Source organism: Sprattus sprattus (genome assembly GCF_963457725.1).
Source record: "Sprattus sprattus genome assembly, chromosome: 19".
Taxonomy (NCBI): domain Eukaryota; kingdom Metazoa; phylum Chordata; class Actinopteri; order Clupeiformes; family Clupeidae; genus Sprattus; species Sprattus sprattus.
In genome coordinates, this window is record NC_137917.1 from 12,961,502 (window position 1) to 12,974,548 (window position 13,047).

Below are 13,047 nucleotides of genomic sequence, written 5' to 3' on the forward strand. Positions count from 1 at the left end.
TATCAACATCAAGGAGGAAACGAACTCCCCCCTCCCCAAAAAAAGCAATTCTCTCAGGCTTTAGATCTGTCTCTGAAAAGCATAATTTCCACTTCGCTAAAAACTCCTCTGAAAGGTGATAAGGATACGCCAAAAAGCGCCACACTCCCTTTGTGACGATTTCCACGGTATCCTATCCACTTTTTAAATAAGTGTTATTCCAACAGTTCTCTAAGAGCTTCAGACAGGTTTCCAGATTTACGGGTGCAATTCTGGGTTTTAGGTATAGTTCACCGTCCTATGTGCGCGTATGCACCCTCGCTTCAACTGAGTCCTCGAGCTGCTGTGTAGGCTACTCCACAGCAAACCCCTCTCCATTAACATCTGCGAGATGCATCTCCGGGGTTGTTAATGTAGGTGGAGCTTCCGTACTGTTGAATGGAAAAAAATTGGTCACAATGACCAAATGAAGTCCAATTACACCTCGGCAGGGCTCTAAGTTGAGCAGTTGTCCCAACTCCTGCTATAGGCTCCCTGTTGACTCACCAGGGGTCTCGCAGTTGATTGCGTCAGAATTTGCTACCGTGTCCTCGTGTTTGAAGAACACATGCATTCCCTCGGTTGTGGGTACGAGTAGCCCACCCAGAAAACCTTGTCTTAAAATACTGGGCAAGCATACATGGGAAATAATATCAATGTGTGCATGAAGTCCCTAGGCGTGCGTGTGTCTATTTGTAGAAAGAATTCTGAGGTGTCGCCAGGGAGATGCTCAGATTTTGGGTGATTCCACACAGAATGACTGACATTCCTCCTCGTTTTACATGTGCATTTTGATCAGAGATCCATTCCATTGATTTTAATCCCAGATAGCCAGCATACGTCAGTCCACCAGTGGATTTTGGACAGCCCTCCACTGGGGGTATGCCCCTTCTGGTCGGACCACCATCCACTGGCTCGGACCACCATCATCTTGAGTGTAATTGATTTAGATTTAAAATATCAGCCACTTACAGAGGTTGTTCATAGCCCAGGCCTACCAGAAGGCTCTCAAGGTGAAAAATTGGTTGGTCAATATAAGACTGATGTTCCACACTTGCAACATGTATAAAACATTTCAGAATTGGTGAAAATGACAGAAAAAGTATAAATGATAAAAGAAAAGCAACTCACCAGCGGACAGGCAGATCTGCGCCCAGTGGGCGAACAGTGGTCCACTGGCCTTTGGTTATCAGGGTATACCTTCACTGGCCAACTCTTAGCCTGAGGTTGGTGCAAGAGCATGACATGAGAGCCACGTGATGCACTGTGAAATTAACTCAAAGGCGACTATGGATAGATTTTAAAATGTACTGAACAAAACCAAAAAATACACCAAGGAACAATCTTCAGACATTTGAGGATACTGTCGTTGCATTGCAGAAAATGTACACTGCACGACTTGCTACTGAATTCATACAGATGTTGCACACATAGTATTTTGTGCACGTGAAGAAATTGCAGGATTCCTTGTGTCAGTTCATTAAACATGTTTTATCAAGCAACTTCAATGGACTATACAGCAACCCTACCAAAACACTAATAAAAAAATTCCAAAGTACAGTGAAAGTAAGGTTACTGAAAACAGGCCCCTTAAATTAAGCTGACATAAAATGTAATGGTAATGCGACAATATAGGCCCAACTGTTTTACAGTGAATATAGATATGTGCCTTTTAACTCTTGTGTTTCTGTAAATACACAATATAAGAAATAATCAGACACTGAAGATTGGGATTGCTATAGCATAATTTAATTTATTTTTTGTAAAACAAACAGTACGAACACCTGTACTGGATATTCATATGTATGCATAATACACTGTACACAGAAAACAAAACGAACCATCAGATTATCAGACTGACACAAAAGTACTTGATTTTGAAGTACAATCTACTGTCCTCCACTATTTCCTCATTGCACAGACAGCCCTGCGCATCCAGGGTTTGCAGCCAAATCAGCAGGACTAGATAATTGCCACGGTTATAAACGTTGTTGCTAAGATTAGACAGGTATTCAGCTGGCAGACTGCCACAGATGCACCAGATCTGGTCTCTTTTGCTGACGCCAGAGCATTTTCTGAAATGTTCTCTGCTCATGTTACTGTCGCTACTCCCCCCCCCTCCCTGGCTACTGCTCTTTGTCCTGTGGGTCTCCATGAAGGGACACTTGTGTGCATTCAGCGGTAAAAAGCAGTCACAGCAGGAAGCAGACCTCACAAAAAGAGATGCATTAGGCCCTTTGAGAAGCAGAGATCTGCGGACTGAAGGCCCTATCCAGAGTGCACTCTGGCTTTGCACACCTGTTTTTTATTTTTATTTTTTATCTCTGAATAAAATAGAATAGGGCCTCTGCCTCCTTTCCCATCTCCCGCTCACTCTCTCGATAGAAACAGCTGTTCTTTCTGGCTGTCTGTCAAAGGTAAACCAAAACAGCAGACAAATGCAGAAACCTTGAAGGTATTCAAAAAAAAAGAAAAAGAAAAAACCTAGAAGTATGTATTGTGTGTGAAAATTAGTTCAAGTAAAAGTGTGAAAGTGTGTGTGTGTGGGTGTGTTAGCTACTTGTCTCATCTGCATTCCTTTGCAGTCGCAGGAGGGGGAAAAAAATCAACAGCCTCCTCTGACATCCGCATGTTGGAAGAAAAAAGCACAGAAAGGGGAAGGGGAAAAAAGCTTCCCATCACATCTCCCCTTCCTCTCCTTTCCTCTGAATGGGCTACCTGGGAGGTGTGCGCACACACACACACACACACACACGCACGCACACAACGAGGCAGTGTGACGCAACCCACAAATTACGGAAGCGTGACAAAGGCAGACATTCATACAGAAGTCAAGAAGTCTGCCCTAGGTTGAAATAAAATACAAAAATAAACAAATAAATCAGTAATACATGAATGAATAACTTATGAACCCATAAGGAGGTTTGCACAGGTCATGGGGGAGGCAAAGAGCTGGACACACACACACACACACAAACACACGCTGGCTGTCTGGTAGGTGCTCTAGAGATCTGGGCTGCAGGAGTCCGTGATTCAGACATAGGCAGGGTGTGGAAACAAGAGATGCTCCACGAGGGGAGAAAGTCAATTTCCATTTGTCTGCTTTATGCAATCTTTTTCTTCTCTTTCTCTCTCTCTCTCTCACACACACACACACACATATACACACACTCTCTCACACACACACACACACACACACACACACACACACACACACACACACACACACACACACACACACGAACAACCGCACGAGGATGTGCAAAGATTATGGCTCAGCCTTGAAAGGCATGAATTTCTTCATCAATGAAGCCCTGGTCTTTCACCAACCTAGAGAGCAAGAGAAAGAGAGATTGACAAGTGGAGTGGAGGGAAAGGGAAATGAGATTTAATTCAGAGTGCAGAAGAGAGAGTGGGTTAATTAGTTTCTCATCCTGTGTGGTCTCTCCTTGAAGTGAGCCTAATTTAACTCAATCTTCTCATGCAGAGAACCCCCAAAAATACATTTACATAACATGGAATCTGAGAGTCCCTCACACACGGGGAAAAAACCCCACAAAGACCATATTTAGACCACATTGAATTTCTATATGGACGCATTGTAAAAAAAACGTATTTCAAATGTCACAAACCAATTAAGAGGCATTTTAAAGAAACTACCTTCATGGACGGAGTGGGAAAGGTTTTATGTGTGTGTGTGTGTGTGTGTGTGTGTGTGTGTGTGTGTGTGTGTGTGTGTGTGAGTGTGCGTGCAAAAGAGGGACACACTCACCCCACCGATAGCTCAGTAAATGCTATGGGTCCGCATACACACACCAAGCATTTGGAGCCCTCGGGCCGAACCAGGAAGTCTGTAAGCATGGAGACCTCAACACGCCCCCTCCACCCTGTCCACGATTCAGAGGGCTCAGAGAGCACATAGTCCACTTCAAACCTGAAGGGACCCGGATCAGAAGGAGTGATTGAGAGAGGGATGGAGGGAGAGAGAAAGAGAGAGAGACATTGTAATAGTTGTCATTTTACTTCTTCAGAAGAGATTACCAGACTCATCTAAACTCTGTTTTGCGGATAATTTAGTCCACTTATGCAACAATGAAAGCCATTAACTACCCCAAAAAAGAATTCTAGTGAAAAGGGCCTGAGTACAGTAACAAAGCTTCAAGTAGACTGGGTGCTAGCTTAAGTGGGCAAATACAGCTGGAGCTGCAGCTATTAGAGTTTTCTACTCACCTTCTTCCCACACACACACACACACACACTCACCCTACGCATCCATAGCGATTTTAGTTCACAGACATCAGCCTGCTGAAGGTCAATGCCAGAGAGTGGGAAGTCCCAATGCCCTCTGCTGTGCCTCTGTTCTCTCTCTAATAAGCTCCTCTAGGCCTCCTTATTCTCATTCGCACGCGCACACACACACACACACACAATCCCACACACACACACACACACACACACAGTGCCTCCTCCACATCTTACTCATTCTACAGTCAGGCTCAGGTTCCCCAGGTTTCAACAGGAGAGGAGACGGAGGCACGGATCTCACCTATCACCGAGCGCAGTTTACAGGGTCAGACCTTGGGAGCGATTCTCCCTGAAAACGAATCAGTAGGGCCTATGGAATGGAGATTGTGCTGCAGGCAAGTCACCAGTTCTATAGAAACCCAGATCCCGCTGTATCGCCCTTTATAAAACCCCTCATTATGGCGCCTTCACTTGTTTATACTCAACCAAACGGAGGGAGCATAATGATGCCCCAACGTGTGTTTTTAGACAGCATGCCGCTGTTCTGGTAACAGAGGCGTGACATTTAACGTAGCGTCTAGTTTTTCTCCAATGCCCCGAAGCATATGCTTTCGGAAATGACATGGCGAGTGAACTTCGACTCTTGCAAGCTGTGCACATTTATAACACAGAGGCCAACGCCAGGTCGAAAATGGTCAGAAATGTGCAAGGCTGTCGTTCAACTAATACACAAAAAAACGACAAGGAAACAAAGAGAGCCAACGGGGGATTTGTGTTGAACAGCCATGGAACTACTGTGCCCTCACCGGCCTTTTATCTCCATCCAAAGCTGACAAACTAAACCATCCATCTATGGGAAGGTAACGATTAAATATTTTCCTTGTTACAGTGTAGCTTGTTAAAAAGGTGACATGCATTACAACAAAAGAACACAAAAAAGATTTAAAAGGAAGAGTGCTAAAAAAATATAGAAGAAAATCGAGAGATCAAAAGCATTCGATCAGTTAGCAAAAAGCATCAGTTGGCTTTAAAGCATACATGTGACCAGCACCTTTGATGTCATCAGGAAGTTGGTTCCAGAGCTGAGCAGCATAGCAGCTAAAGGCTGCTTCACCATGTTTAGTTCTAACAGTAGTTATAATCAACAGATTTCTCTCCAGTCATCTGAGAGGTCTAGCAGGTGTGTACAGCTGAAACATATCTGATAGGTATGTGACTTAGTGGTAGCCAATGGAAGGACTTAACCATTTTGGTCAGTTCTTTTATTTTTCAGCAGAACTCTAGCAGCTGCATTTTGAACAAGTTGAAGCTGTTCGATAGTCAACCCTGCTAGAGATAAAGGCACAAGTGAGTTTCTCAATCAAGAGTTTGGCTATGTTTTTGAGATGGTAAAAAGCTGATTTAGTTATTGCTTTCACATGGTTGTTAAAATTGAGATCGCAGATCGTATAGTCGTTAGGTGAGAGGGCTAGGTAAATTTGGGTGTCATTGAAAAGGGTTGAAAAGAATTTAAGAAGGAATTTCTTCTGAACTCCACTTCCGGTGATTTAGGAACAAATTTGGCATTCATGAAAGTTCTCTCATCTGGGATTTGTTCTGAAACTCAGAAGAATTTCAGAATGCGAAATAGCAGTCGTAAATTGCCCAGAGTTGTCTTGATGCCCCACAGTGTTAGAAGGGTTAAGGGCTGAATTTGTGACAAATCTTTGGTGATTACGTTTACATCAAGTCTACAGACATCCTCAGATTTAAATAATTATTATAATAATAAATACGAGAATATTGTATCATTAACAATTACGTTTCACATTTATAGTCATGATTCTACGAGGCATCGTGAGGTCCTAAAATCAATAAAAGAACTACACAAACACTGCAAATGTAAGTGAATAAATTAATAAGCACTACACTCAATCACGTTGATATGGCCATAGTGGAATAGAATGTACATATCTACATCCTACAACAGTACCTCTACCTCTGCATCGGTGAAGTTAGATCTGCGTTTACTCGACCAGTGCCTGCTTTCTGCTATGACATGACTCACTTTCGAGTTGCTTTCGCATGGATTCGGTCGATTCCGACTGCACAAGTCACGAAAGTTGCGTGCCCTTGTAAGGAGCTTGCGGGCCGTGTATGTAAGCAAATCCAGGTTCACGAGAACACGCTTTCAATTTAAGAAACCTCATTCAGGGAAGCACAGCTGAGAACACTGACAATTTGTACCATATATTGAAGACAGAGTCTTGGATTTTGGTCAGTCATGATTCAGGTTTAATCTTGAACAATGGTGGCCACAGATTGTTGAGACAGAACTGAAGTTCCATACTCACTCACAGCGCTTCACCTAAGCCATATCTGCCTTTACATTTAAAGGAATGTCTGTTAAATGCACTGAGTTTAAGGGGTATTACTGTCTATTCAAAAAGCCCTTGGAGACAAGGTACCTGGATTTGACATGGGGCAAGGGATTGAGCCAACTTGTCACACCTCACTCCTCAGTATAATCTTTCTCTTCTCTAACCAGAAATTATTACACTTTAACTTAAGTCCAAATAAAAGTAACATTGAATTATCGACTATGGCACATCCTTATTAACTATAAATATCTTAATACACTTCCGCTGCGTAAGCATTTTCAGGCGTTCATGAATCTGACGGAGATCTTTTTCTGACGTTGGCGGTAAGAAACATTTCAGAAGAAACTTCCGAAAATGTTCAAGAATGAGGCCCATTGTCTTTAATGATTTACCTGTAATTTCTGACCGGAAACAGTAAGCCTGTATTTGTCCATTTTTCTGCATAACCCACAGATAAGCATTGCAATGGGGATCTCCAATGAACGATTTTGTAATCCTCTACACAATAGGGCCAGTGAATCAGATCCCATTAGTGCCAAGTCAGCTCTCGTTGTGTAATCCCTTTTTCATCAGAGATATTACTTCACGGATACGTAACGACTACACAGAATGAGACCATGTTGACTCCAAAACACCCGGACAAAAAAACACACCCACACACCTAAAAGTGAGTCATATTTCACATTAAAGACGAGGGGAAAAGATACAAGAGAAACTCATACCAGATGGGACACTGACACTAATTGCCAGACACAAACACACACACAGAGTCTCCAAACACACCTGTCATCTTTGGAAGCCAGCTGGTCCAGTTGTGAGTGCCACAGGATGTCCCTCTCTTGACGGTTGAAGAATATCAGTCTTGTTTTCCTGTGGATTGGCCAAATATACACACGCACACGCACACACACACACACACACACACACACACACAATCAGTCTAGTTTTCCTGTGGATTGGCCAGAAAACAGGAAGCTGTCACCTATTCACACTCTACCCAGAGGGTATGGAATCAGATCAATGCCATAAATATTTTGTAATCTGTAATATAGATTTTGTATCTGTAATATAGATTTAGTATCTGTGAAACCATCTACACTTTCAAAACCTATCTACAGATACGGATTTCAAATACGAAATGTATCTACACTTTCAAACACTATCTTCACTTTCAAATCTATTTACAGATACAGATTTCAAATACGAAATGTATCTACACTTTCAAAAACTATCTACACTTTCAAAAACTATCTTCACTTTCAAAATCTATCTGCAGATACGGATTTCAGTTACGCATTACGGATTTCTGGTACGAATTACAAAATCTTTTTGGCACTGTTTTTACAGCCTTTCTAAAGAGCCAATCAGCGCTTTTGGCAGATTTTCTAAAGCGCCAATCAACACATTGTATCCTGTACTGACTAGCCAATCAGCGCTAGCTTGCTGGCAACTGCTGGCCCGCTCATTATTCAATAGTTATAACCTAAATCTGCCACCACTCTGGGGTCTCCCCCGCATGGTTTGAATAAAATTCGGTGTACGAACGCCGTGGGGGAAGTTAAACAAGCATGCCTTATGTCTGGCCCAAAGGGCTGATGAACACCTGTAGCCTACTATTTAGTTAATTTTAGCCTCTGGCGATTCAGAGATCGCTTGGCTGCAGAACGCATTATAACTAAGAAATTGGTCTCAGCCACATCTAATATAATCTAATGAAAGTGGCGAGAACTCCAGCTTGCTGCCTCATATATCTCTTCCACTGAGACGCTAGAAAACTTGCTTCCACAAAAAATACACAATAAAGCGTTTTCAAGGACTTCAGAAAATGGTTACAAATAGGCTACCCCAAAGTGCCATGAAAAGAAACGAAAATGACATTGCAAGGTGGTTTTGAAATCAGGCTGGTCATTATCCAGTTGTTGAGGATGCATATGCACTTAACGGTATACCCCCACCATCACTTTGCAGGTGTCTGGAGAACAAGACAATAGCAGTCTGTCTGCTAAATGTTCTCATCGTGATAATGGGTCATATGAACACTGTTCATGGTTAACTTAATTAAATGTGAATAGGAGATCGGTCACGAAAATGCTAACGTTAGCTTTCGTTAGCTACTAAAGCAGATCCTAATATCTTCCATACAACGACAAGGATCTTTGAAACAGGTGGAACGAAGTGTGGAGTGAAAACCACTGACTGTGATTGTGCGTTTTACAATGACTTTATTAACAGCTCCAAATATAGGACTTCTTACTTGTGCCATTTCTCGGTCTCTGATCCATGACTGCTGCATAGCATACACCGTTTCACTCAACTTTCCCAATTGCCAGCAGGCTAGTCAGTACAGGATACAATGTGTTGATTGGCGCTTTAGAAAATCTGCCAAAAGCGCTGATTGCCTCTTTAGAAAGGAAGTAAAGACAGTGCCAAAAAGATTGTGTAATTCGTAACAGAAATCCGCAATTAGTGTGCTTGCCCGAAGGGAAGCACAGTATTGTTGTTGTCAAGTTTTCTTTCTTTATTCTTCCCGTTTTTCTTGCATCGAATCAGGCCTCGCCCGTTCGAGGTACAGACGCCGTTCAAACACCGAAACGTCCGGCCCGATCCGGTGCAACCTGCTAGATCTTTTCGTGGCGGTACTCCTTGCCACTCCTTTTTTATTCCTCTTTTTCATCCCCTTTTTCCCCCCATAGACTTGCATGGCAGAACTCGGTGCCATTATGACATCATAATAGGCTCATTAAACTGGCTTGCACCTGTGCTTCACTGAGCTTCACTGACACCTGCCCCAAATCCAAGGAACCTCTTGTCTCTGTCCCTCTCCATTCAACTGTATAAAGCGGGGTTCACACTAGACTTCTTTTAGAAAAAAGCGCAGCTTTCAGCGCCTTTTGAGCTCTTCAGAATTCATGGATATCATGTTATGTCATTGTCTTTTAAGCACCGCCATATTTGTGTCTGATGCAAACACATTACCGTCATAACCTACGGTCACAACTCAAAGAAAGTTCAAAACGCTAGGGGATGTGTTGCGCTGTTGAATGTGACAACCTAGATATACAATTACGAAAGATTTAGGGAATGACTGACCTGTGAAATGCAGCACGTTGATACAGTCGTAGTAATGGCTGTGTATTATCAAAGCTATATATCTACTACCTTGAGCAAGCTACAGTGCTAGCCAGTAATAGCTAGCGAGTTGTTTACGTTCACAACCCACAGACAGTTCAAAAGGCCCGGGATATGTTGTGCTGTTGAATGCGACAACAGTCACCAAAGAAAACCTAGATATACAATTGATACAATCGTTAATAGTTGCTGTGTCTTAGCACTCTACTGAGCAAGCTAAAGTGATAAAAGCTAGTGAGCTATTTAGCCTTCACCCAGCTGTGTATTATCAAAGCTATATAGCTACTACCTTGAGCAAGCTACAGTGCTAGCCAGTAATAGCTAGCGAGTTGTTTACGTTCACAACCCACAGACAGTTCAAAAGGCCCGGGATATGTTGTGCTGTTGAATGCAACAACAGTCACCAAAGAAAACCTAGATATACAATTGATAAAATCGTGTATAGTTGCTGTGTCTTAGCACTCTACTGAGAAAGCTAAAGTGATCAAAGCTAGCGAGCTATTTAGCCTTCACCCAGGGCTTGGCTACAACTCGTTAGCCAATATTACTCTTGCCTGCTCAGAAGAGTTTCTGTACGCTTGAAATCTCCGGTTTATGGGGATGGATTATGTACAACATAAATGTCAATGTCGGGAAAAGAAAGTTGGGGCAGATGCTTTGCAAAAACACAGTTACATTTCGTGAGCGGACAAGACACTTTATTTCTGTTCGAGATACACAAGGTGGCTACAGCGGAGGCGGTGACAGAAGACCGTAAATGTAAGTAGCCTATCAGCGGTAATTAAACACTGTACTGATATTAAATGTACTACTAACATGCCATTCTCAGATTAATGCAAGTGACATGACATTGTGGAGTTAACGATACCGACAGTTTGCATACCTAGCTAGGTAACATTAGATACCATTGGATTTTATCAATTATGCTAAACTAGCTGGATTACCAATGGATATCCTCAGTTTAAACAAGAGCAATCGGAGATTTCTGACCTCCAGCAAGGAGGTACACAAATCTGAATCCAGAAATTTTAATGGGGCTGTCCCAGGACCAAGATGCACCTCTTGTGAAAATTTCAGAAAGATCCGCCCAGTAGTTTCTGAGAAATCTTGTCCACAGACAGATGGACAAATAAATAAATAAATAAATAAATTAACGGACCCGATCGCATAACCTCCTTGCTGGAGGTAATAACGGGTTAACATGACAACGCGTACGTTTGCCCGTTAACACATGCCTTCCAATAATTAATACCGTTACGATACTTATCTAAGCTTGTCCTTCTAGAAATAATTGTAGCTTTCAATCAATCTTTGTGTGTTTTGTTTTTGTCGTGGTAATTTCACGTGTCAGATGAGGAAGAAAAGTATAACAGTCTGAGTAATGTAACCAAATTTGAACCATTGATACATTTCGCAGCATTTCATATGGAGGATATGTGGTTGATTTAACTCTAAGGCCAGCTAGGCATAGTAGTTGTATTGTGCCATCATCACATAATTTGAATTTTCAAAATCTAGACTCATTGATTAACACGACCTTTGGAGGAATAATTACACCCCACAACAGATAATGTCACTTGGAGCCTATTTTAAGACTTCTTCAAGCTAAATGTAACACACTAGACCCTTTCACAATAAACAAGCAAACAAACAAACAAAAACAGAACAACAAAGATACCCTCATATGTCTAAACGTCAGTGGAGCCAAAATATAATGGTTGAGCTTGGTTGCTTGCAAAAATATATTGGTTGAAAACAAAAAGGTGTATTCAGTGTCACTGCAAATGGTTACACTGGAAGGCTGGCAGATTTATCCTACAACATTCAACGTTGTACTGAACACAGAAAACACAGTACTATACAGATTTTGTTCTCAGATATCAGTCTGTGAGGCCCCTCAACAACATATGCGCACTCGGCCACTGCAGTTGCTTGTGCTTGATGGCCGCAACAGAGCAAGCACACTCTCGCAGTTCGTTCACGAAACGCATTCTAGTTCGTACTTGAAATCCGTATCTGTATCCGTATCCGTAATGCGTAACTGAAATCCGTAACTGAAATCCATATCTGCAGATAGATTTTGAAAGTGAAGATAGTTTTTGAAAGTATAGATAGTTTTTGAAAGTGTAGATACATTTTGTATTTCAAATCCGTATCTGTAAATAGATTTTGAAAGTGAAGATAGTTTTTGAAAGTGTAGATGGTTTCACAGATACTTAATCTATATTACAGATACAAAATCTATATTACAGATTACAAAATATTAATGGCATTGATCTGATTCCGTAAGAGGGGGTATGTCTGTGCACTAGATCAGATGCCAAGTAAAAAAATTGGTCATATACTTGCTATTGTCATAGCAACCCGAGTGCCGAATACAGTTTTTTTCTGAAACCCAGAGCCTCAGAAGTTTCTCACCAAGCTCACAGCAAGTGTAGCTATGGACACTTAAATAACACCAATCATGCAATCTGACAGGCCGACACATCACTGAGTTACTCTTCCTATAATAACCAGCTTATGCCGCTTTAGCTTACGAGTAGGGCAAAAATCCATAACAGTAAAAAGAACGAAAGAGACAGTGAAAGATAATTATAATAAGAGTAGGAAAAACAGAGTCCTGGAGAAATGGCTCTGCATTATAAGATAAAAACCTGTACGAAAGTCAAGCTTCAAAAAGGCTTAAAGGCACAAATATATAGCACATTTCATACACAGAGGCAGCTCAATGTGCATTTTATAAATGAATGGAAAATGAACACCTAAATATGTATTTAAACATCCACACACTTATATGTAATATATACACGCACATACATAAACACACATTTATTACATAAATAATTAAAGCAAAGTACACAGCTAAAATATTAGTAAGGTTAAGAGCTCAATAACAGGCCCATGTTTTCACACTTCTTCATTACGGTCAGTTGACTGAGGAAAATATCCGTCAGCCAATATCAGTCTAAATGCTTTTCATGAAATATAAAATAAAAGTGATTGCATATCCCACAGCAGCAAATCTATCGCCCTCATTTAACCTTCTCTGCTTTTCTACTGTGGCACCTGACTCCAAGGTCACCCCTTATTCTCTGCTGCGCCATCAACAGGTCTGACATCTCCATTGTACCATGTGGTTACCGTTCAGGAGGAACTCTTGTGCGGAACAGTACTCTAAATAGCGCTGGCGAGTTTAACACCAAATTGTAGGCCAAACTAAGAAATAGTGTACATGCAGACAGCTAGACGGGGTGAATTAAGCCTAAACTCAGACGTCACTTTATTCCAAGAAAAC

General features: G+C 41.7%; 1 protein-coding gene across 1 annotated transcript in view; it reads right to left on the reverse strand.

Moving 5' to 3' along the window:
• Positions 1 to 3,231: 3,231 nt before the first annotated feature.
• cyb5r4 (cytochrome b5 reductase 4) overlaps positions 3,232 to 13,047 on the reverse strand; it is a 33,963-nt gene continuing 24,147 nt past the window's right edge. The window contains exons 14-16 of the mRNA XM_080858543.1: positions 7,407 to 7,493; positions 3,791 to 3,952; positions 3,232 to 3,348 (exon numbers count right to left, since the gene is read on the reverse strand). Of these exons, the coding sequence (XP_080714669.1) occupies positions 3,294 to 3,348; positions 3,791 to 3,952; positions 7,407 to 7,493 (304 nt within the window). The 3' untranslated portion in view covers positions 3,232 to 3,293. The remainder of the gene's footprint in view (positions 3,349 to 3,790; positions 3,953 to 7,406; positions 7,494 to 13,047) is intronic.